General features: G+C 47.2%; 1 protein-coding gene across 11 annotated transcripts in view; it reads left to right on the top strand.

The window, feature by feature from the left end:
- Window positions 1-25875, top strand: part of LOC132382019 (zinc finger protein 362-like) — a 66003-nt gene that overhangs the window by 35909 nt on the left and 4219 nt on the right. For 7 of the 11 annotated variants that reach the window (XM_059951827.1, XM_059951823.1, XM_059951828.1 and 4 more), the window contains 5 exons: window positions 3472-3539; window positions 5428-5680; window positions 13544-13853; window positions 16206-16430; window positions 18167-18245. In XM_059951827.1, coding sequence (XP_059807810.1) covers window positions 3477-3539; window positions 5428-5680; window positions 13544-13853; window positions 16206-16430; window positions 18167-18245 — 930 coding nt within the window. In that variant the 5' untranslated portion in view covers window positions 3472-3476. Of the gene's footprint in view, window positions 1-1278; window positions 1440-3471; window positions 3540-5427; window positions 5681-13543; window positions 13854-16205; window positions 16431-18166; window positions 18246-25875 lie in introns of those variants that run through there. The other 4 variants (XM_059951829.1, XM_059951819.1, XM_059951821.1 and 1 more) reach the window with 4 other exon arrangements.

Below are 25875 nucleotides of genomic sequence, written 5' to 3' on the forward strand. Positions count from 1 at the left end.
TTAATGTCTCTAAAATTGTATTCTGTCTGGGAAAAGTTGCATTGATATTCCTGTGGAGAGCTTGTCGTTTTCTGTGTGTGTATCCTTTCAGTGCTGACAGCGCACTATTGCGGCAAGATTACATGTTATTAAACACAACTATCTGACAGGAAAGAGGAGACGCAGTAAAGCTGTAATGGTACTTTTCGAATATAGATTCCTCCAGAACAGAAACGGGCCCTTTAACCCACTGTTTCCATGATGTCTCATCAACACCAACCTCGTTTACCAGCACTTGATCCGTTGACGGCTATGCCTTGGCAATTTAAGTGCTCGTCTAATTGTATATTGTGAGAGAACCTGCTTTCACCACCCACTCAAGCAGTGTCTTCTAGATTGTAACTGCGCTCTGAGTGGGAAAAAATTCTTCTTCAGATTCCCTATAAACCTATTCCCCGCTCCCCTACGGATTAAATTCCATCTGTCATTAAATAGCCCTATTTCACCAGCTGAACTATAACCTGTGATTATCCTCTTCACTGTCAACAACACCGTCGTTTATGAATAGCCATTAGAAGCATCGTCTCCAGTCGGTTAGACCACAAGACATAGCAGCAGAATTAGGCCATCTGGCCCATCGAGTCTGCTCTGCTATTCAATCACGGCTGATCCTTTTTTCTATCTCTTCCTCAACCCCAGTTCCCAGCCTTCTCCCCGTAACCTGTGATGGTGTGTCCAATCAAGAACCTTATCAATCTCTGGCTTAAATAAACCCAACGACCTGGTCTCCACAGCTGCATGTGGCAACAAATTCCACAAATTCACCACCCTTTGGCGAAAGAAATTTCTCTGCATCTCTGTTTTGAAAGGGCACCCCTCTATCCTGAGGCAATGTCCTTTTGTCCTAGACTCTACCACCATGGGAAACATCCTTTCTACATCTACTCTGTCTAGGCCTTTCAACATTTGAAAGGTTTCAGTGAGGTTCCCCCCATCCTTCCGAATCCCAGTGAGTACAGGCCCAGAGCCATCAAACGTTCCTCGTACGATAACCCTTTCATTCCTGGAATTTTAAGATTGCACAAGATTTTCTTGAGAAGTGTAAATAAGAACAACTCATTCAGTCCATCTGCCGGCTGGCCTCGATCTCTATTTGCATATTCTTGATTAATAATTACCTCTCTTCTGTTGACTTCTGTTTTTGGAATACCAAATAACCCAGGAGAAAGAGTTCAGATTTGTTTAAAGCTAAAGGCTGGTTGAAGTCAGAGCTAAATGACTTGGCTTGACAACTCAGGCCGAGATTTTCCTTCATGCAGTTCTGAATGCACGCTGCTGGTTTATTGTGTTTCTATGGAGTTTGCATTGTTGTCACTGCACGAGTTCCTGCCATTTCCTTTCAAGTCCCAAAAGAATGTGCTGATAGGCAAATGGGCTGCTATCATTTGCCCCTTTGCGAGGTAAGTGTCAATAGAGTTCAAGGGGAGTTGATGGGCGTGTTGATGAGCAAATCCTCCAGGAAAATAAGGAGGCAGGGAATAGGTCTTCTGAGCTGGACGACCTCATCCGGATTTATAATAAATAAGTAAGTAAGTTTGCAGGAGTTCTCCCAAGACTGCCCAGATGTCTAGGTGTTTTAGCAACCGTCAGAAAGTTTGACCCCAACTTTTCGTAGAATTTTTGTTTCCATTGGCATCTTTTCTCTTGTAGCATAATATTCCTCCAAATGATGCCAACAAAAAGCAAATGCCCAAAATCTGTCAGCTTTGCTGGTCTGAAACATGGCAGGTCTTGTACTCCAATAAAACCACCAGCTTCTACTAACCCCTTCCTCCCAAGCTGACAGACAACAAGGGTCTCGGCCGGGAACACTAACTGTTTATTAATCTCCATAGATGCTGCCTGACCTGCTGAGTTCCTCCAGCATTTTGTGTGTGTTGAGTTGGTCAACATTGCTTACCCCCTATATGATCTGTAAATACACCCTCATTCTTCCCTCCTGACAGGAAGTAGGGCATCTTTTTGTATTTAATTGCCATTCAAATTTGCGTAATAAAGCTCAAATTGCAGCCTGCAAATCATTGACGTTCTGACCAAGCAGTACCAATAATTTTGAAGTGATTTTCGAATTGAGGACTTGAGGAATAAGATCATGGTCCCTGGTCCAAGCCAACACCCTTTCATTTATCGGCTCAATGTTGACAAATGGGTCAAACCACGGAAATAGAGGATGGAGGGAGAAAGCTACCAGGTAGGAAATGAGGATGCCCTCAAAACTCCAGGCTATTAGAAGAAAGTAAAGTGAGAAGATTGCAATAGAACGTGGCACAGGAATGGATACACCTAGAGTAGAAGGTCAACCAAAGAAATCAGTTTGACATGGCAATATAGTGACTTTTGTGAAAGTTCTATCTTACTTCAGATGGAGGGGAAGGGCAGTGTTGGAACTGTGTATCACTGGCTTAGAGTGAGGTGGATGGGGTGAATTAATAATTTTAATATTTTTTAACAGAACCAAAAGGGGGGGGGGAATGATTACGAAATGTCCCGTGCTTGGGGGTTGCTGAGAGTTCAGAGGAGAGTACGGTGGAAGTAGAAGTAAAATAAGGAGAAGAGGTTGACACAGCTGATAGAGCCATTGCCAGTGATCCAAGTTCAGTCCCGTCCACTGGTGCTGTCTGTGTGGAGTTTGCATGTCCTCCCTGTGACTGCATGCGCCGCTTTCCAATCACATCGAAGAGGTGCGAGTCGGTGGCGTAATTGGCCGCTGCAATTTGTCCCAGTTGCGTAGGCGAGTGGCAGAATCTAGAGAGGGTGCAGGGGAGTGTGGGAAGAAGAAACGTTTGTAGGATTAATGTAAATAGTACTTGATAGACAGCACCAACATGATGGGCCGAAGGCAATTTCCCTGATGGATGACTATAACTGCTGTCAGTGACGACAATGAGGCATGTTTGGACTGCAGAGAGACACCAGTTCTAAACAGATGACCAGCTTCCTCCTGTTACAGGGACAGGCTCAACAGTCTTCACTCTGTCCCTGGTAAAATTTAGAAGTGGCTTCCCAGAGGCTGCGTACAGCACGGCAGCAGTCCCTTTGACCCATCTTGTCCATGCCGGCCCAGCTAAGCCTGGCCTACTGCCCTGTGTGCGTGGCCCACATTCCTCTAAACCTTCTTCCCAATCGATGTACTTAACGAGATTTAAAAGACACTTGGATATTGTACTTGTCTGAACCACTTTCCCGGCAGCTTGTTCCACACGTGGACCACCCTCTGCATGAAGAAGTTGCCTCTCAGGTTGTTTTTAAATCTCCCCCCACCCCCCAACTTAAAGCTATGCTCCCGGTTTTTGGGTTCCCCTTCCTCGGGAAAGGGACGCGGGAGCAGGATTCTATTTATGGGCAGAGTTGGCTTTTTTCGGAGTTTGGGGACAGTGGGATTTGCTTGCCACAGAATGACCGCAACTTGAGGTGTTTGTTTCTCTTGCACAGTTGCCATGGCAGAGCCGCGATTCAACAACCCGTACTTTTGGCCACCGCCACCCACCATGACGAGCCAGGTAGGGCAGGAGGGGCTTCCATCACACCACTCACGTGTGCATTTCAGGTTCAAGGTGTTTGCCTCTGGGGGGTGGGGAGATAAGACCCCGCTGTTAGACGATCCCTGCTGCTATAGGACTCCTTGGACTGACCTCTTCGTTCCAGTTTTCCCTTCTACTAATTCTGTCTGCTCTGCCCCTCCGCTAATTCTGTCTACTCTCCCCCCTGCGTTGGGAAAGCAGCCGACGTAACCAAGGACCTTTCCTACCTGGGTCATTCTCTCTTCTCCTCCTCCTATCGGGCAGAAGATTAAGCCTCGCAGCACGTACCTGCTTCTGTCCTGCTGTCGTGAGACTCTTTAACAGACCTCAATCTTGTACAATAAGGATGATTTCTTGTTCTCTCAGTCTATCTCACCGTGGTCTTTTGCGCTTTACTCTGACCGACTACCCTGCACTTTTTCTGTAACACTTTCTCTTTATTTTTACTACCTCAGTGTGCTTGTGTGTGAAGTGGCCTGAATGGATGATAGGCAAATGAAAGCTTCTCATTGTGTCTTGGTACAGGTGGCGTAAATGAATCAATTAGCCTAGTGCGCTGTCCACACCCCTCCAGCATATTGGTCCCTTGGCTCCTTATGTTGACCCGTCACCAGGCCCCGGATAAAGATGGGGTGGGAGGATTCTATGCCTGTGTGGACTGGACACCGCCCCTTCACCCTGGCTGCAGACCCGGCTGAGGTACCCAGCTTCTTGGGGGGCCACATATGTGCTATGCCTCACCGTTAGGGGCTCAGTCCGGGCCCCGGGAAGCTCGGTTGACAGCCCCACCATGTCACCTTGGACTGTGTGGTCATTTCTCCTTCGAGGCTTGAGATTGCAGAGAGTAGACTGTGGCGGTCACTCTGCCAGGGCTGGGACTGATGTGCCCGTGATTGGGAACCATCGAGGGAAACTTAGTCTGTATCCATCTAGCTTTAAAGCTGGAAGTATCGCGAGATTGCCCACTTGAAATGGGTGATGCGATCCATGGGGTAGGTTTAGAATTCACACAAACAAAGCAATTGATCCTGGCCCTGCTTATTCTGGGCTCAGGTTCACTGTTTATAGGGAAGAGTGTTTCTATTGTCCCTGAAGGGGCTCCGTGTGACCCCGTGCCTTCTCCGTCCCTGCCTGGGGTGGTGTGCGCCCTCACCTAGCGCCACTTCCTCTCTCCGAGGCAAGAGGGAGTCCTTGCAGCACTTTGCCCCTGCTGCGGTCCGTCCAAAGTCACCAGAACGCAGGATGCAAGCGCGGCCCAGCGGCAAAGGCCTTGCGTGTCTGCAGCGGCTTTTACGCAGGAGGCCAGCCGGCGGACGGGCGGCTGAAGCTCCCTCGCGGGGTTGGTTGGTGAATGAGACCAGGTAGTCGGGTCACAGGGGTTCCCAGTCTGTCGGTGCTGATGTGACTGCTGCTTGTTGGGGCTCAATTGTGTGCAGCGTCTTGGATCTGAGTGGGCTGCACTTTCTCCTGCGTTTCTCCTCCACTTTCGGCTGAGGATGGGATTTAATTGGACCGGCACATATCCAGGAGGGACAGTGTTAACTCCCACCATTAAATATCTTTGGGGGTGGGGTACAACCCATCTGAAATCGTGTCCCCTTGAGTGGAGGCCTGAAGGGATTCTAGAAAAGAGAAGCAAAAGCTGTGGATATTGAAGGAAGTGGTTACTTGTAGTAGGACAGTGGGTATGATACCTACCCCATTTTCACACAGGCCAGTTAGCTGGGGAATTCTGTGCTGGGACACCCCAACGTCTCTGTTCCCGTGCGCTCCACTTCCCTTAGTAAGCCTGTCTTGCATTCTTGGTGTTGCAATGTCTCATTTCTCTGATGTCTTTGCCCCCTCCCTCCCCACCCCCACCCCCCAGCTCGATAACCTGATGCTGATAAACAAGATCAAGGAGCAGCTGATGGCGGAGAAGATTCGACCGCCACACGTGCCCCCTTCGTCCGTGCAGTCCCAGCAGCCCTTGCTGCTGTCGTCGACCTCGCAGAGCGGCCAGTCGCCCTTGTCCATCCTCAAGCCGCAGCAGCTGTCCGAGGTCCACGCCCAGACCCCGCAGCCGGACGTGGCGCTCCACGCGCGGCCCGCCACTAGTTCTGTAACAGGTACTCCGAACTGTAAGGACGCACCTTTTTCTCACACACTTGTTTGAATGTTGGCTTTTACCTGACCTGTTTTTCCGTGGAGCGTGATGTACCGCGCTGGTTCATGTGCTAAGAGTGGGGTCGACCTGCCTCTGTTTATAATGCTATAGGTTTCTGGCCAATGGAGGCTGGCATTCAATCTCAGGAGCAGGAGTTGGAAAGGGAGGTTGAAACAAAAGTGGATTGTTGTAGCACTTTGCAATAAGGAACTTACACGGGGAGCTTACAGCCTTCTGAGATTATGAATTGTCTCTTACATTTCTAAGTTGTTAGAAAGGTTAAATCCAATTGTCATGAAATTAGTGGAGACTATGAGGTTTAAAACACGGCCCCTAAAGTATCAAAGTTCAAAATTTAAAGTTAAGTTTTATTAACAAAGTACATGTACATCACCATATACAACCCTGAGATTCATTTTCTTGTGGGCGTACTCAGCAAATCTGTAGAACAGTAACTGTAATAGACTCAATGAAATACTGCACCCAACAGCACATAGAGCCAGTGTGCAGAAGACACCAAATTGGAAGTACAAAAGAAAAATTATAATAATAAATAAACAATAAATATTGATAACTTGAGATGAAGAGTCCTTGAAAGGGAGTCCATAGGTTGTGGGAGCAGTTCAGTGATGGGGTGAGTGAGTCTGATGGTTAAGGGGTAATAACTGTTCCTGAAACTGGTGGTGTGAGTCCTGAGGCTCCTGTACCTTCTTCCTGATGGCAGCAGTGAGAAGGGAGCATGTTCTTGGGGTGGTGGGTGTCCCTGATGATGGATGTTGCTTTCCTCCAGCAGCATTTCATGTGCTCAGTGAGTGGAGGGGGTTTACTGGTGTTGGACTGGGCCGTAGCCACTACTTTTTGTAGGACTTTTCATTCAAGGGCATTGGTTTTTCATACCAGGCTGTGATGCAACCAGTCAATCACATATGATCGTTATGTGTTGAAGAATAATCGGCAGCAGAATTTCTGTTTGTTGAAAAGCCGGTGCACGGGCTGGAATAAACAGCCTGGTGGAGTGGATTCTGATCCCATGGCCTGACAGAGAGGGGCGGACACGAGAAAGAAAATGAGCTGGCTGTGGATCTGTGACCCACAGCCGGTTAGATTCCTGGAAAGTCATGAGGTTATGAAACTGCCTATTGAAGGTCAACATCCAGGGTTCAAAAGCAGCAACACGGGGATGGGTAACAAGAAGACAAATGACTGGAAATACTTCTGTTGTCTTTGAGGAGAGAAACCTGAAGTTTAGCGTTTCAGGTTTATGCTTGAAACATGGTCATTTCTCTTTGACTTGCTGACGGTCATTCTGCAGTAACTTAATAATCTGTATCACATTCATAAGCTTTGCTGCTCCATTCCTCACACCCGAATCCTGACAGGGAGTGTCAGCATTCTGTTTGTTTCCAGATCCTGAGGGCCGTCGGAGTATTAGCAGGGAAAGCGATCGGAAACGGGAGCACTGGCTCTCGTAGGTCAGGGAGGGGAGAGGCAACTGGGCGGAGAAAGTCAACCAGCTTTGGGCCTCTTTTTAATGTGTGCCACCCATTTGCCCTGATGTCAGCCGCTCATCTTGTTTCTCTGCCCATGACTGTTTTATTAAGCCTCTGATTCAAGAGCAGAAATTGCATCAAAAGGTGGGAAACTTGCAACCTTCGTCGTTAACTCAGATTCAAAGAGGAGTACACGACAATGGAATTAATGGAGGCTACAGGACTTAAAACTCAGCCCCCAGGTTGACGTTTTATGTGTTTGAAAAATAATCGCCTGCTGTTTTCGTTTGTGGGACAGCTGATTGCTGACCCCTCTGGTCAGGCTCTTGGTAACTATAGCTCGCAACCCCTCGATCTCCCAGCTGACACACTCCCTGATTGTTGGGGTTCATTACTTCAGTTGTGTCCTAAGGAGGGGGAGGTGGGGTGCAGGAGCAAGAAGCCCACTGTGCTCATGAATCCCACTCATTGGGGGTACTGGGCTTTCTGTGGCTTGCCCGTTCTCCCACATTTGTAGCACCTTGGGGGGGGGGGGCGGGTGTAGGTGGAAGAAGGATAGAAGTATAACCTGCTCTCCTGTCTGAGGCCCGTGAGTTCATTAATCAAGGTGATGAGAGCAGAGGGTGGTGGAGTGAAAGGTTTCGCGTCTTCTTGTTGCAGTCAAATCAGCTGCCACTTTATTATAAATAAAGAGTTCAAGTGGCCCACTTTCATTCCTAGTCCTTTTGTTTTTAAACGTTGATTTCCCGTGGAACTGGGCCTGTTCCTGTATATGGGAAGGGAAGCCTTTATTAAAACCCTTGTCTTTATAGAGGACTTTCTTTCTCCCTGTGGATGCTGGGATAGCTTTGCCTCCATAGCTGCCTGACTTTCCAATCGAAGAAATGAAGTTAGAGCCCTCCGGGGTCACTAGGGTGTATGAGGAAAGCAGGTTTGTGGCTGTGATTGGAATTTAAGTAGCCTGCACCTGAGATTCGGCTGTTTTGATTTTTTTTCTCCCCAATATTGCCAGAGCCATTCTTGTTTGATCAACGGGGTGAGTCGTGTAGCTGCAGTGCCACAGCTGCAGCACCAGGTGGCGCTGTTGATCAAAAGACGACTCAGCACATTTATTGTCAGAATCTGGAAAGTATGGGCGTTGGGCAGGTCAGTCAAGAGTGAGAATGTCTCAGAACTGGCCCCTTCGTCCTGGAGCATACCTGAAATTCTGTGTTGCATGACGTCAGCCACCACGTAATGGTCTGGAGCATTAGATTCTTCCAGATGCACACTCTCCCCGGCCATTTGGCAGCCATCAGCCCTGACACAGCAGGAGATGTAACCTGGCTGACCCAAGTGTGGTGAATTTGGACACGCTCAGATCTACGTTTAGCCCCAGCTTGAGAGAACAAGGGCCGCCTGCTATTCAGTGAGCCTGTTATAAAGGGCCGCGAGCAGACGGTGAGTTGGTACAAGAGGTTTTGAGGACAGATGCAGGTATGGGTTTGTGTGACTGCTCCAGCACAAGGTACTGGTGAGATCATACATTGTGTGCAGTTTTTCTCCCCCTATCTAAGAAAATATACACTTGCCTCAGAAGGAGTGCGGCAAACTGTCACCAGACAGATTCCTGAACTGGTGGGACTGTTGTAGGAGGAGAGATTTGACGGATGAAGCTTGAGTTTACTGAAGTTTGGAAGGATGAGAGAAATCTTGTTGAAATGAACAAAATCCTGACTGGGCTCAACAGGGAGACAGTTTCATGTGGCTGGGCTTACAGCAACACAGGTCACTATCTTGCAACTCAGTAAGGCTTTTGGGGCTAACAGTGGAATTCTGTAACACAAGAAGCTGTGGAGCCCACATTGCTGAATATATTTGAACAATATATATGGAAACAAAGAGCAACAAGGGGTTTAGGAGAGAGCAGGAACATACACTGAAGTCGAGCCATAATTGAGTTGAATGCTAGAACAGAAGGAAGGGATGAATGGCTACTCCTGCTCCCATATTTGGATGTTTCTGGAGACCGTGAACATTTGCTAGATCTGTGTGGGAATAACACTGTGACTTCTGAGAGGGTGCCTCAGCATCGCGCTCAGGAAAAGATAATGAGGAGGTGTGCCCAGAACAATAATGCGTTATACTCACTCCCGGATGCCAGGTGATGTCGGCAGAGCTCCACCTGTTCCCAGGTGACAGCTCGCGAGATCTAACCTGGTACCGACCCTACCAGGACTGCGAGGGTAACTCTGGTTCAGCCTTAACCTGCTTAGTCTACTACACAAATGTAACCTGGTCATAGAGTAGAATAACTTGTAAACAGGCCCTTCAGCCCATCTTGTCCTTGCCATGCTAGCCCCATTTGCTCGTGTATGGACCTTTATCCTTCTAAACCTTTTCCACCCACATACATGTCCTAGTATATTCAACTTTGTTGCTTATTTGCTCCAACCAATTCCTTCTGCAGCTCATTCCAAGTATGTGCCAACCTCTGCATGAAATTACCACTGGGTCCCTTTTGTATTTTTCCTCTCTCGCCTCAAAGTGATGGCCTCTTATTTTTGATCCCTTTCCCGAGGGGAAAAAAGAGCACCTGCCAGAGATTTTGTGAATTTATACACCTCTGTAAGGTCCTCCCACAGTTTCCTGTGCTTCAGGAAATAAAGTCCTCTTCTGCACAACCTTTCGCTGAACCTCAAACCTTTGAGTCTTGATGGTTTCTATAATAAACCTCCATCATTATCCGCACTTTCTCTGAAGTATCAAATACCAATTCTCAATGATTTCAGCAGAGCATTTACTGAGAGCTGTGGATCTGAAATTTCACCACACTCTTGTTATTACAGAGGTCTGGGTTGAATCAGGGTAAAGAAGGGACATGATTTAATGCAGGCAGTTTGACCCTAGAGGTTCTCCTGTTGGGCAGTAACGGGCAATGCTGTGTTTAATACTCTCCACAAGGTGGCAGTCAAGTGCGCCCCTGCTCAGTCGGAGCTGTATAATCGCAAATACCACACACCGTGGTTAAACATCGAGATTCAGGAAGATCTCACTGTAGCAACCTCTACCAGCTCCACTCACTATACAGCCATTGAATCGCGTTAAATTTTGCTGGGGTAATGACCACTCTCCAACACCTCATCCCATTAGCAAACACAGGCCACTGTACCTGTTACAGATTTCTCAAAGTCAGGAGATCTCCCCTCCTTGGTGCCTCAGTCCCATATTGCTCACTTCTATCCCTTACCCACGAACCATAAACAGGGCTGCCCTATCAGGCTCTTTGTTTCTGCCTGTTGTGCCACAACCCTGTTCTATACCCCCAGACTTCATCCTGTCTTCCCTTCCCATTGACCCCTGAGGCATCTCTCTCACCTTCCACTAATTTGATAATTTCCGATTCCCTGCTTCCAACCAGCTCATTGGCATCATGTGTGCTCGGTCTCTACGCTACACACCTCCATCCTCCGTGAACCCTCCATTCCCGTCGCTGCCTGTAAGGAGCTTGTACGTTCTCCCGTGACCGTGTGGGATTCCTCCTGCAGTCCAAAGATGCAGTTGGTAGGTTAATTGGTCATTGTAATTTGTCATGTGGGTAGGCTAGGGTTAAATCAGGGGATTGTTGGGCGGTGAGGCTTGAAGTGCCTGCTCCGCGATGTACTTCAATAAATAAATAAAATGTAATCAAATACATTGGAAAAAGTTACGATAATGAAGTGTGTTCAGTTTATTTTTGAAGAGTCACGGCTGATGATCCCTCGTAACTAATTCAGATTTCATATTGATGCCGACCCAGTTCCAGTCTTGGGATCCCAACACTTGTGTGCTTGGTAACGGTGGCAACAACAACTTGCATTTAAATAGTCCCTTTTTGGTGCTTCGCAGGAGCTTGGAGAAACAAAGGGGCCCTCGTGCTTGGCAAAAGGGACAACTTCTGAGGAATGTTGTAAAGTTGGAGAGGTTGAGATTTCTGGAGGGAATTCCAGAGCATAGTCACAAGGTGACAGATACGTGGGATGAAGGAATTCAGGATTGTTGGAGGAATGTAAAACCCAATTCCTTCGGATGCCAAGCATAATTTGCATTGGTTTAGAATCCTTCCTTGGTGTGGGAGACGAGGTTGTCAGGTCAATGCTAGAGTGCCAGCTGCAGATTGACATTGAATATTGATTTCAGTGTTTATGAGAAGTTTGGATAATTACATGAATGGTAGTTGCATGGAGGATCTATGGTCCCAGTTCAGGTCAATGGGAATAGGCAATTTAAATGGTTTGGCATGGACTAGATGGGCTGAATGGCCTGTTTCTGTGCTGTACTTTTCTCTGAATTCTATTGAAGTGCAAAGGTGGCTGATGGGATGATCAGCTAATGGTAAATGAGAGCTCGCTGATCTGGGGATTAAAATCTTCACCGTGCACCATTGTTTGGTGCAGGTTACCTGTGTTTGCTGTACCCACAGCCACCGCCAAACATTTGTTTCAAACAATAAACTCACTGGCTGAATTTCAGAACCGATTTGACGTTTTGTGACCTGATTGAGCAGTAGATAGATAGATAGATAGATAAATACTTTATTCATCCCCATAGGGGAAATTCAACATTTTTCCAGTGTCCCATACACTTATTGTAGCAAAACTAATTACATACAGTATTTAACTCAGTATAAATATGACATGCATCTAAAATCACCCTCCCAAAAGCATTAATAAATAGCTTTTAAAAAGTTCTAAAAAGTAGTTACCGCTACTACCTCACAGAGGCCCTGGTTCAGACCTGTCTTCAAATGCTGCCTGCGTGGAGGTCTTTCAGGGAACGTTTTCTTCTTATTATTATTCATTTGGGTTGTGGGCTTCGGAGTCTGAGCCAGCATTTAAAAGCCCGTCCATTAATGCCCTTGAAGGTGCAGGTCATCTGACACCTTGAGCCCCTGCCAACCTTGAGGCCTGGATCCCTCCTGCTATGCTGGGATTTCAGAATATGCTATTCTGTGAGCAGAATTCCAGCGCTTATCTGCTAAACCCTCCTCCCGGGGCTCCAAGTGTGTGTAAACTATACCCTGCGTATGAAGGAGTTGGTTTGTGTTCCCCCAACACTCCTGGCACCGGTAACTTCTGCCTCCTGGCGCTGGTTGGTAGGTTAATCAGTGCTAGACATTGCCTGCAGAGTTGGTGGAGGATGGGAGAGTCCGGGAACAGGTTGACGAGTGCCAGGGAACGAGTGGGGAACTGGGATTGCTCCGAGAGCCAGCATACTGGGTCAGGTGACTGCCTTCCCTGTTGCGAGGGAAACGCCAATCTGATTGACTTTGCCCTTGAGTAACTGGCTGACCGGATTAAGGAGAACAACAGCATGGAGTCGTGGACTGTGAGTCTGCAACGTGCGTGGGCAGTAGAGGAAATGGGAGAAGTTAGTCACTGGACTTCAGAATGCACCACTGGGCTCTGCCTCTGTCCTTCCCACACTGTTTAGAAAGTGCTTTGTCAACATTAAAGGCAGACGTGACAGGGCCGTGACGAACTTCCACCCGGTGTAACCAATTACCACCCCACGAGCGCACTTCGAATACCAGAGTAGCAGTGGGTCAACCATCCCATCAACTGCCTGCCTGCCTTTCGGTAGGAACGTGGCTGATTGGCGTTGGCCTCAACACCGGCTCCCCATAACCCTCAACCCTCTGCTTTCAAAGTATTTATCCATCCTGACGTTAGATATATCCAATGATCTGGCCTCCGCCATCCTCGGGAACTGGAATTCTGAGCGAGGGTCGCACAAACAGAAGTTGCCGAAATATTGAGCAGCTGAAGCAGCTTCCATGGATGGAGTACCAGGGTTAGAATTGGAAGAGAGAGATTTTAAGTTGCAAGCAAAGGGAGGACTGGAGGACCGAGGGAGTGGTGTGGTAAGGTCCCTGGACAACAATGTCCAGGGAATGATCTACTTAACAGTTGAACGGGGGTAGATAAAGAAGGGGAGAAGCAGGATTTTGTGGAAGAAGTTGGGAGTTTTCTCATTGGACGGAGGTGGAGTTTGCAGAGTCGATGTCTTGTCACAGGAGCAAAATTTGGATTAGAAGATACTGGGTTCACTTCAGACTTCTGACATCTGCAGGTGGATTCATCAGGAATGGAGGGAAGAGGGCAGAAGGTGGGGAAGGGGAGGAGTACAAGCTGGCAGGTGATACGTGAGACCGGGTGAGGGGGAAGGTGGGCGAGAGAGGGCAGATGATGTAAGAAGCTATTCGTTGACGGGTGGAAGTGGCAGAGGGCTGCAGGAGAACAGGAAATCTGATAGGAGAGGAAATGTTCATGTTTGGGAAGCTCGGAGTTGGATTTCCTAAATTTCCATGCCATTTGTTTCCTCCCCAGGGCTCAGCTTGTCTTCGCCCACTGTTACCTGCGACTCCATCAGCGTGTCAACCCCTACCCTGGTGAGCCAGGGACGCACCGAGGTCTCCTCCCCGAGCCTGATCTCTGGCCTGATTACCCACCACGGGATGGACCCCGCACACTCCAGCAAGAATGGCCTGGCCAACGCCCTGAAGACCGAGCGAGGGAGGAAGAAGATAAAAGGGGAAAACTGCATCGGGCCGCCTGTCCTCGTGGTGCCCTATCCCATTCTGGCTTCAGGCAACGAGCCTTCTAAGGATGGGAAAACGTACAGGTTGGAAAATAAGCGGTAGAGTACCACTTGGAAGATAGTGTCACTCGAAAGCTCAGAAACCTGATCTCTGGAGCAGTATGGGTGGGCTGCAGGTTACGCCAGCAGGTCAACACGCTCAACAAGCTGGAGGGACTCAGTAGGTCTGGCAGCATCTATGGAGGGTCCCCCTTCCTTCCCAGTCCTGATGAAGGGCCTTGGCATGAAACATTAACTGTTTATTACCTTCTCTAGATGCTGACATCCATCAGCGTTTTGTGTGTGTGTTGCTCAAGAGTTTCTGCGTCTGCAGAACTTCTTGTGTCACGCCAGAAGACGGCTGTACAGGGGTGTGGCTTCTGGGAAGAAAGAGCAGGACAAAGGTAAAAGATTCGGCTTCCATGGGAGACCTTAGGCTTTTAAATCCTTCCGAAATGTCTCACGTTAAACAAGGGCTAGCTTGCTTTCCATGTCACCGTGTGATCTGCGAGCCTGAAGTAGAGCAAGGCCTGTCACACTTTGCTTCTGGGCATTTTTTATTTCAAAAGGATTCAGCAAATCAAAAAAGGTGAAGAAGCCATTTGCCCGGGTTGCTGAAGAAAAGAATTCTCAGTTGCTCCATTCCTTACAGTTCCTATTTTCCAAGTAGTTACTGAATTCCGTTTTGGAAGCAAATTCTTCCTTTTTAGTGTTGCAGATCACATCTGTTGCATAAATAATTTCCTCCACTAGTCCCCATGTGCCGTTAAACTTTTGTGTAGATCCAGGCTCTGATACTGTTGGCAGTTGGAGCAGTCTCCCCTTATTTAACAAGGTGAGCCTGCTTGGGGGTTGTGCAGTTGGTCAGGGTGCAATGAAAATTTAGTAGCCTTAAATCAGCGGTATCTTGCAGAGCAGTTAATCTCCTAAAACTAAAATGTTGAACTCCTGTTCTGGAGGTGTGCTCGAGAACGGAGCCCCTCTACGGAGTTCACTATTCTGGGCCAGTTGTTTCCATTGAAGGCAACGTTCCAGTTTGGGGGATGTTTCAGGATCTTCCCAGCTTTACTCCAGTGTGAAGCTCACCCTACTGGAGCTGCTCACCGTTGCACTGGGGATCTCCCCATTCCGAGGTTGGACACGTCCCTGGAAGGAGAATTTTGGAGAAGGTATTTCCATTCCACTCCAGAATTCATCCTCTGATAGTGATTTCTGCCAGAGGAGCTTCTACATGCCTAGAAGAAAGCTTCTGCTGATTGCACTGTGATTGATCTGGACAGAAGGAAGTTACGGGGTAACAGTTAGGTGCTAGAACCTCGGCTATTCTTGTTTTCTGCAGAGTAAGACTAAACGTATTACTGGCTCCCAGGCTGGGGTCAGGCAGACAAACCAGAGGACAAATGTCCCTTTTTTCACAGCCTGTTCATATTGTTCCACAGGACAACTCCAGAGACAGCAAAAACAACAACAAAAAAAAAATAAGTCAACAAGAGCAAAATAAACTCCCATTCCCACCCTTTCCACCCAACAAGTCAGGCCTCCACCCTCAGGATAGGCTGCCTCTGGGGCTCCGGTCCTTGTCCCAGAATTCTCAGACTCACAGGTGATGGGCCTCCGACTTTGGAATTCATCCCAGCATGCCGATCTTGTGTTTGATCTTTGGTCACTGGCTTCCAGACTTGTGTGGACCCCCAACCCTGGTGACCCATCCCTCCTGACTTTTTTGGGCCTCTACCTTAGTCTTCGACCTTCCGAGCTCTTGCCGTGCATTAACCCTAGACATACGTCCTCATAAAGTGTGTATGTGAAGGTAGTATCTAGTTTGGAGGCTGATTGAGTTTGCCACCTTTCTTTCCCTCAAAAACAACAGTTTCATTGACGTGTTGAGTCCTGCACCCTGGGCTTGGGTTTTATAATCAGCTCGTGTTTGGATCCTGAGTGTTCTGCAATGATCTCCACTGCCAGGAGGTGGCAGCATTGAGCTTAGCGCCTACAGTACTTGTTTGAGCAGGCCCAGACCACAGGTGATGTAGAAAACGCAGCTCCAACTTAAGCTTAGCACCTGCAGACAGCAATATATCATGACCATTCGCTCTGGGGCTCTTCAGAAAGGATGGATAGAGGAATAAACAATGTTCAAGTCCCAAAAGTAATCCTTCTATCCTTCTTTATAAAAGTGCCATGGGCTCTTTAACATTGCCCCCAAGCGAATGGATGTAGGGTCATCAGAGCTCCCACCAGTCTCTGTAGCAGGACTCAAACCCACGTACAGGCACCAGACTCTGGAAAGTAGCTGGTGTTTTGTTGGGTCTGTTAAGTATTTAGAAGCTGGGAAACTGGCTGGAACTCCTTGGCTTGTACATGCTTTTCGTTAATAAATCCTGTTCCTCTCTCTGTCTCTCTCCCCTCTAGGTGTAAAATCTGCCCTTTGACCTTCTTCTCCAAGTCCGAAATGCAGATCCATTCGAAGTCCCACACGGAAGCGAAACCTCACAAGTGTCCACACTGCTCCAAGTCATTTGCCAATGCCTCCTACCTGGCCCAGCACCTACGCATCCACTTAGGGGTAAAGCCTTATCACTGCTCCTACTGTGAGAAATCCTTCCGCCAGCTCTCTCACTTGCAGCAGCACACGAGGTGGGTCTGAGGAGCTTTGATGGATGGCTTTACAAGCCCGATTTTTTTAAAGAAATCATTTCTCCGCTTATCCAATCCAATCTGCTCACGGTCACTCCCTCTTCATAGTGGTGATATGGAAAGGAAGGGTGGCTGGTGGAGATGGTGAGGGAGGAGGCTGTCAGAGAGAAGGGGTGTATGTTTTAGCTCTATTACTGAAAAGTCTATAGACTTTTGATGTCATCATGTGTAGGGATGCCTGTGATTACCATTTGGAGCAATATAGGGCAGCTACTGATCATCTGGCCTAGTGACTCCATGGCAACCAAGGTGCACACCCAGCCTCTCCTAATTCTCTGCGTTTGGCCCAGCTCCTGCAGGACATCTTCACATGGAGAGAAGGTTTGAGGAAACTGCTAGGACTTGAGGGTCTGGGGCTTGGGAGCGGGTGGACACATCTGGAGTATCGCAGACAGTTCTGGTCGCCCCGCTACAGGAAGGATGTTGAGGCTTTGGAGAGGGTGCAGAAGAGATTTACCAGGATGCTGCCTGGTTCAGAGGGCGTGTGCTGTTATGAGAGGCTGGACAAACTTGGGTTGTTTTCTCTGGAGTGCCAGAGGCTGAGGGGAGATCTCATGGAGGTCTAAAAGATTACAAGAGGCACAGATAGAGTGGCAGGGAGCATCTGTTTCCCAGAGTAGGTATGTCTAATACCAGAGGGCACGCCTTGAAGGTGAGCGGGGGTGGGCTCGAGGTGGATGTGAGGGATAAGTTTTTTTACCCAGTGAGGGGTGGATGCCTGGAATGCGCTGCCTGGTGTGGGGGTAGAGGCAAATACATTAGAGGCTTTTAAGAGATGTTTGGATAGACACATGGATGTAAGAAAGTTGGAAAGCTATGGACATGGTGAATGTAGGAGGGATTGGTGTTTGGGTGTTCTTGATTTGTGTTTTAGCTGTGTTGGCACAGCATTGTGGGCCAAATGGCCTTTTCCTCTGCTGTATTGTTCTACTTGGAATATAGGAGGTTAGGGGCAACATCTGACAGAGGTGCACAAAATGATGATGGACATGGATGCACATGGAAGGAAAGGGGGGTATAAAACTAAAGGGCATTGGGTTAGGTGAGAGGAGAGAAGATTAAGAAGGGACTTGTGGGGCAGCATCTCTACTCAGAGGGTGGTGTGTACATGGAATGAGCTGAAAGGGAAAGTGCTTGTGGCAGGTGCTTTTTGGATGAGTGCATGGTTAAAGTTAGTTAAAGTCTATCCTGAGCCTTCTAGGCTCATCAGGCTGGTGCTCTCAGTCGCGAAGTGACTCAGCTGGGGCTCGAACTCATGAGCTTCAGATCGCTAGTCCAACGCCTTAACCACTTCGCCACAGGAGTGCATGGTTAGACAGGGATATGGGCCAAACACAGGGATGAGTTTGGTGGGCACCGTGGTTAGCATAGATGAGTTGGGCCGAATGTCCTGTGTCCGTGCTTTGTTACTCTATGCCTCTAGATCCCAGAGAACGTGGACTGGGGTGCTTGAAGTCAAATTGCAAGTGTAGAATTGCAGTCCATTTTTTGTGACAGTTTCTGACAACAGTCTTTCAGCAATGTATGGCTTATAATAGGGGCTCCCCCACCACCCCACAGTGGGACAAGGATAGCCTTTCACCAGGTGTAGTGAGTGTCCCTGACCGCCCGTCTCCAGCGCAGTAAGCAGCCTTTCCTGCGTGACGCGATGCAAATTTGTACCTTCTTCAATGCAGGATCCACACTGGCGACCGGCCGTACAAGTGTGCCCACCCTGGCTGCGAGAAGGCGTTCACCCAGTTATCAAACCTGCAGGTGAGTGAGCAGCAGTGTATCTGTTCAACTTGCTGTTTACTGGCTATTCACGTTTTAATTAATACTCCGGGCTGTGCCTCAGAAAGCTCAACGGTTCTATTTAATATCAGGGAGAATGCATGCAATATGCAGCCTGGAATTCTTACTCTCTGCAGACAGCCACGAAACAGAAGAAAGACCCCAACGAAACAATGTTTTTGATACAGTTTCCAGGCTAATTGCGAGGGGCAGGCAAATTTCCTTCGTTGGGACTAAGGTGTATTTGTATTCTGAGTGAGAAACAAAGTAGCTTGTTTTGGGTCAGGTATTTGAATTTTAGTATATCGTAACACCATGATTTCGGAGTAGAATTAGGCCATTCAGCCCATCGAGTCCCTAACCCTAACCCCATCATCGTTGATTTATTATCCCTCTCAACCCCATTCTCCTGCCTTCTCTCCATTACCTTTAGCACAAGCAGTAGAGCATCAACCCCTCTCCTGCCTGCAAATAATAGAAAACGCCCAAAGAGACCATGTTCTAGTGTCCATCCAAAAGCCACTGTTCCCCCAACAGTTTGACCCTGGCATTAGGGTTCTCTCTCAGTAACAAGGGAGAGAGGGGTGTCACTCTTGCCACTGTGGGAGGGGAGGCCAGAAGCTCGCTGTTTCGAGGTTGCAGTCAGCAGCGTCGCTTTTCTTTCGAGTTCCCTGGCTTGTTAGATGGATCGAAACAGAACAATTCCAGGGTCAGAAGCTACGATGCCGATGGTTTTGTCTCTTATGGGCTGCTGGGAATGACCCAGGGTGGAGGATGTGACAAATTGATGGAAAAAGCAGCTGCCAGATTTTGTGTTTCCGGTGATTCAGAAGAACAGTAATTATGATGATGATGTTTGTAGCCTGCAGGAGAGAGGAAATATTGACAAATCAGTTTAAAATTTAACAGAACCTGGAGATGATCAGTTTTTATCTAGAAAGGATCATGGGCCTCAAAACAGGTTTGGAAAAATACAGTTTTTCCTTGTGTAGGAATAAACAGTGACAGTGCACACTTTAAACTGAACTGCAGAGTCATTTCTTTTGAAAAGAAGCCAGGTAATTATTTGTGTAGGGATGGAGATGTGGGTTATGGACAGATTGGAGACACAATGTTTTTGATACAATTTCCAGGCTAATTGTGAGGGGCAGGCAAATTTCCTTCGTTGGGACTAAGGTGTATTTGTATTCCGAGTGAGAAACAAAGTAGCTTGTTTTGGGTCAGGTGTTTGAATTTTAGTATATCATAACACCATGATTTCGGAGTAGAATTAGGCCATTCAGCCCATCAAGTCCCTAACCCTAACCCCATCATCGTTGATTTATTATCCCTCTCAACCCCATTCTCCTGCCTTCTCTCCATTACCTTTTCAGCCTGACTAATCAAGGACCTATCAACCTCTAAATAGAACCAGTGACTCGGCCTCCACAGCCGTCTGTGGCAATGAATTCCACAGATCCACCACTCTCTAGTTGAAGAAATTCCTCCTCATTGCTGTTCCAAAGGGATGTCATTCCAGGGAAGCTCCACCTCATCTTCGCCTTGACCAATGAGCCAGCCTGCGCATGGGGAGGACTGACAATCCGCTCGTATCACACTCATACTTTGTTGCAACAGGGGAGGAGGCCACTCAGCTCATTAAGTCAATGCTAGCTCAGAACATTCCCATTAACCCCATCCCCCCATTAATTTCCCTTCACGTGGCTCTTTTCCATATGACCTTCAATTCAGAATCAGAATCCAGTTCAATATCACTGGCTTACTGCATGTCAGTTTTGAGCAAGCAATGCAATGTATTACATAATAATGAAAATCTGTAAATTACAAAAAGAAATATATTTTTAAAATTCATTTAAGTGAAAAGGGAGCAAAAACTAGTGAGGTAGTGCGCACGGGTTCAATGTCCATTTGGAAATCTGATGGCGGAGGGGACGAAGCTATTCCTGAATCGCTGGGTGTGGTGTCTCCAGGATCTTGTATTTCCTCCCCGATGGTAGCTATGAGAGGGAGGCATGTCTTGAGCTTTCCTATTGCAAGGTAGGGCAGATTCTTAGGGACTGGAAGACCTCTTCTACCGCTATCTTCTTGTGTCGTGCCGTCTCTACTCTTTCAACTCACGCCTCTCACATATTCCCTCTGGTCCCTTTTACCGTTATCTTCCACCAATGAGTGGACTTCTCAAACTCTGGTACGGCACCTTTTTGAGGCATCGGCTCTTTGAAGATTTCCTCGGTGCCGGGGAGGCTGGGGCCCATGATGGAGCGGGCTGAGTTTGCAACTCTCTGCGGCTGTGCGGTGGCCCCCTCCGTCCCAGACAGATGTGCAACCAGTCAGAGATCTCTCCACGGTGCCTCTTAGCCCTGTTTCCACCCGCACTGGCGAGCAGCCAATTAACCTCCAGACCGGCACATCTTCCGGAGCATCCTGACGCACCCCATACAGTCACAGGGAGAACACGGCGTCTCTGTGCAGGCAGCACCCGAGCTCCTGATCGAACCTGTGGCTTTGAAGCACAGGCCGCTGTACCGCTATCACCATTCAGACGTAAGGCTGGCTCAGTTGGTGTGGTTACAGTTTAGAAGTGGTTCTGCACTTCACTTAGAAAAAAAGACAGCGATTAACCCGAAGGTTTCGCAGTCTAGACTCGCATGGATGGCCTGGATTGTAGAAAGATGACAGTTTCCTTCCCTGAAGAATGTTACTAAATTGGAGCAACACACATAAAATGCTGGAAGCATTTTGCAACTTAGGCAGAGGCCGTAGAGGGAAGTGAACATAATCAGAATCAGGTTTATTACCACGGGCATGTGCTGTGAAATTTGCTAACTTAGCAGCAGCAGTTCAATGCAATACATGATAATATAGGGGGAAAAAGTAAATAAATTACAATAATTATATATACAGTGGCATGCAAAGTTTGGGCACTCCAGTCAAAATTTCTGTTACTGTGAATAGTTAAGTGAGTAGAAGATGAACTGATCTCTAAAAGTCATAGAGTTAAAGATGAAACATTCTTTTCAACACTTTAAGCAAGATTAGTGTATTATTTTTGTTTTGCACAAATTTAGACTAGGGGGAAAAAAGGAAAGGAGCACCATGCAAAAGTTTGGGCATCCCAAGAGATTTGAGCTCTCAGATAACTTTTGCCTTAATTAGCTTGTTAGGGCTGTGGCTTGTTCACAGTCATTGTTAGGAGAGGCCAGGTGATGCAAATTTCAAAGCTTTATAAATACCCTGACTCTTCAAATCTTCTCCCAACAATCAGCAGCCACAGGCTCCTCTAAGCAGCTGCCTGGCACTCTGAAAATTAAAATAAATGATGCCCACAAAGCAGGAGAAGGCTATAAGAAGAGAGCAAAGTGTTTTCAGGTAGCCGTTTCCTCAGTTTGTAATGTAATTAAGAAATGGCAGTTAACAGGAACTGTGGATGTCAAGTTGAGGTCTGGAAGACCAAGAAAACTTTCTGAGAGAACCGCTCATAGGATTGCTAGAAAGGCAAATCAAAACCCCTGTTTGACTGCAAAAGACCTTCAGGAAGGTTTAGCAGACTCTGGAGTGGTGGTGCACTGTTCTATTGTGCAGCGACACCTGCACAAATATGACCTTCATGGAAGAGTCAACAGAAGAAAACTTTTCCTGCGTCCTTACCACAAAACTCAGCGTCAGAAGTTTGCAAAGGAACATCTAAACAAGCTTTATGCATTTTGGAAACAAGTCCTGTGGACTGATGAAGTTAAAATTGAACTTTTTGGCTGAAATGAGTAAAGGTATGTTTAGAGAAAAAAAGGCGCAGAATTTCATGAAAAAAACACCTTTCCAACTGTTAAGCATGGGGGTGGATCGATCATGCTTTGGGCTTGTATTGCAGCCAGTGGCACGGGGAACATTTCACTGGTAGAGGGAAGAATGAATTCAATTAAAAACCGGCAAATTCTGGAAGCAAACATCACATCGTCTGTTTTAAAAAAAAAGTTGAAGATGAAAAGAGGATGGCTTCTACAACAGGATAATGATCCTAAACACACCTCAAAATCCACAATGGACTACCTCAACCGGCGCAAGCTGAAAGTTTTGCTATGCCCCTCACAGTCCCCCGACCTAAACGTCATCGAAAATCTGTGGACAGACCTGCTAGACAGTCCAAGAATCTCACAGAACTAGAAGCCTTTTGCAAGGAGGAATGGGCGAAAGTCCCCCAAACAAGAATTGAAAGACTCTTAGCTGGCTACAGAAAGCATTTACAAGCTGTGATACTTGCCAAAGGGGGTGTTACTAAGTGCTGACCATGCAGGGTGCCCAAACTTTTGCTTCGGGACCGTTTCCTTTTTGTTATTTTGAAACTGTAAAAGATGCAAATAAAAAAGTGATCTTGCTTAAAATGTTAAAGAAAGGTATCATCTTTAGCTTTATGCCTTTTGGAAATCAGGTCATCTTTTACTCACTTAGCTATGCACAGTAACAGAAATTTTGACCAGGGGTGCCCAAACTTCTGCATGCCACAGTATGAATATTAAATAGTTTACAAGTAGTGCAAAATAAAAATGATGTATATGTTTTAGAAAAAGTGAGGTAGTAGTTCACGGGATCAACGTCCATTTAGGACTCAGTTGACAGAGGGGTAGAAGCTGTTCTTGAATCACTGAGTGTGTGTCTTCAGGCTTCTGTACCTCCTCCCTGATGGTAACAGTGAGAAAAGGGCATGCCCTGGGTGTCCTTAATAATGAACATCACCTTTCTGAGTCACTGTTCCTTGAAGATGTCTTGGATGCCACGGAGGCTATAGTACCTGAGCTGGAGCTGTCTTATTTGACCACTTTCTATCGCTTTTTTTTGGTCCTGTGCAGTAGCATCCCCCCCAACCCCCCCACCCATACCAGACAGCGATGCAGTCTGTCAGAATGTCCTCCATGTTAACATCTATAGAAGTTTTTGAGTGCTTTTAGTTAACAAACCAAACCTCTTCAAACTTCTTATGAAATATGGCTGTTGTCTTGCCTACTTTTATAGCTGCATCAGTATGTTGGGACCAGGTTAGATCCTCTTTGACACCCAGAAACTTGAAATTGCTCACTCTCTCCACTTCTGATCCCTCTATGAGGATTGGCTTGTGTTCCCTTGTCTTACCCCTCCTGAAGTCCGCAATCAATCGGACTCTCTGGCCTAGCTCCACAGATGCTGCCTGACCTGCTAAGTTCCTCCAGCACTTTGTGCGTTTTTCCTGAATTCCAGCATCTGCAGCCTCCACATTACCGAATCAGGGATGTTTTAAAATTAGTAAATTGGTTTATTATTTTCACGTGGCAGAGTACAGGGATCTGCATGCCTTCCTTGCAGATAATTTCTTCACGAGGAAATCATTTCAAGGGGAAAGCAGTAACACACTGATGAATAAAGTGTTACAGAGAAGGTACATTGCAGGCAGACAATAAGATGCGAGGCCATGGCGAGGTAGATTGTGAGGTCAAAGGTAATGACAGTCCTGTAGGTTTGTTGTCAGCATTGACTTGGCTGCATTGTGTTGTGGCAGCTAGTGATCCTGGCCTCGCAAGCTCTCCCTGTGATCAGCTTCGTCTCACATCCTGGCGAGGCCTGCCATCTTGACCAGAGTCCGAGAAGTCCACTCATTGGTGTAAGATAACGGTAAAAGGAACCAGAGGGAATATGTAAGAGGCGTTGAGTTGAAAGAGTAGAGACCGTACAACACGAAAAGATAGCAGTAGAAGAGGGCCACCAGGCCCTAAGAGTCTGCCCTACTTTTCAATAGGAATCAGTGGTCTACTTTGTCGAGATCACACTGAGCTCGAAATACATTTTGCAAACGGAAAGGTGCCTTAGAACACCTTCCTGCGAGAAATATGTAAATAAGATTGGAAGAGTGCTGCAAAAATTTACAAGAATGTTCCGGGGTCCAGAGGACCTGAGTTATAAGAAAAGATTGAATGGGTTAGGAATTTTTTCCCCTGGAATGTAGAAGATTGAGCTGAGTTTTGATAGAGGTATGTAAAATTATGAGTGGTGTAGATCAGGTAAATGCAAGCAGGCTTTTTCCAGTGAGGTTGGGTGGGGACTAGAACTAGAGAACATGGGTTAAGGGTGAAAGGTGAAAAGTTTAAGGGGAACATGAGGGGTAACTTCTTCACTCAGAGGGGGTGGTGAGAGTGTGGAGTGAGCTGCCAGCACAAGTGGTCCATGCGAGCTCAATTTCAAAGTTGAGAGAAGTTCCGATGGGTACGTGGATGTTAGGGGTATGGAGCGCTTTGGGCCTGGTGCAGGTCAAGGGGAGTAGGTGGCTTAAACGGTTCAGCACAGACTAGATGGGCCGAACGGCCTGTTTCTGTGCTGTACTTTTCTATGACTCTAACAAAGTCTGCTGAGCATAATCGTTTAGCATAGCATCATCACTAACATGAAGCAATTAGCTACTGCATGCTGGGAGCAATAAAATGTTGTTGTTCAACTTATCAAAGTTCAGTCTGTTTAGTGCACTCGTTGGAGCTCAATCAATGAACCAATCGACCCATCCGGCCGTCGCACCTGGGACCACCCCGGTGGTCTTACGAGCAGTCCAGCACACGTCCACCTTCCTCGGCGTCTTCCTCGGCCTCCACCCACACCAAAACCCGCGAAAACCCCTCCCCCAAGTTCCCAGCATCACAAGACACAATAACATTCCCCATTGATTAACAAATGAATACAATTACCATATCAGCCATTTTAAAGCGAAACAACGGAGAGAGAAACACTTATCCGACAAAGAAGCATTCCTACTTGTAACAAACCAAAGAGGCCATTTTGAGTAACATACACAGGACATTGTACATAGGTTTGACTCAGAATACTTTTGTCAAGCACATTGTCTTGTGGTCGCAGATTCCCTTTTCCTTGTGGTCTCCACATCTGGCCTGGCACCTTATTTTAGCTACCTCTCCTTTCTTCCCCAATGACGTACCTCTCTCTTGTCCTGTCTACATATTTTGCTACACTTACCCCTCGCCCACCCCCTCTACACGTACCCCTTACCCTTTTCACATTCTCACACCCAGAGAGTGGTGGATATGCGGAATGCTCTGCCCCAGAAGGCAGTGGAGGCCAAGTCTTTGGATGCATTCAAGAGAGAGTTAGATCGAGCTCTTATAGATAGCGGGGGTCAAGGGATATGGGGAGAGGGCAGGAACGGGGTCCTGATTGTGTAAGATCAGCCATGATCACAGTGAATGGTGGTGCTGGCTAGAAGGGCCGAATGGCCTACTCCTGCACCTACTATCTATTGTCTGTTGACGCTGTTATTGTAAACCGTTGTGCTAACCATTACGTGACTGTGCTGCCCCAATACCCTGTCCACTTCCTCTTGCATTTCAAATATTTCAACATATCGGGTCAATCCCATCCTGATGCAGATACTTCGACTAGAGACATTAACTCTATGTCTCCCTCCACGTATACTGAATGTTTACAGCATTTTCTGTTTTTACTTTCTGCTTTGGTTTTGTTTTCAAAATATCCCTTTGTTCCATTTTAGTGTCATGCTAACCACTACACTACTGTGCTGCCCCATCTTGAGATTCATTTGCTTGAAGGCATTTACAGGAAAATAAAGAAATATTATAATGAA

Source organism: Hypanus sabinus, chromosome 27 (assembly GCF_030144855.1).
Source record: "Hypanus sabinus isolate sHypSab1 chromosome 27, sHypSab1.hap1, whole genome shotgun sequence".
Classification (NCBI taxonomy): Eukaryota; Metazoa; Chordata; class Chondrichthyes; order Myliobatiformes; family Dasyatidae; genus Hypanus; species Hypanus sabinus.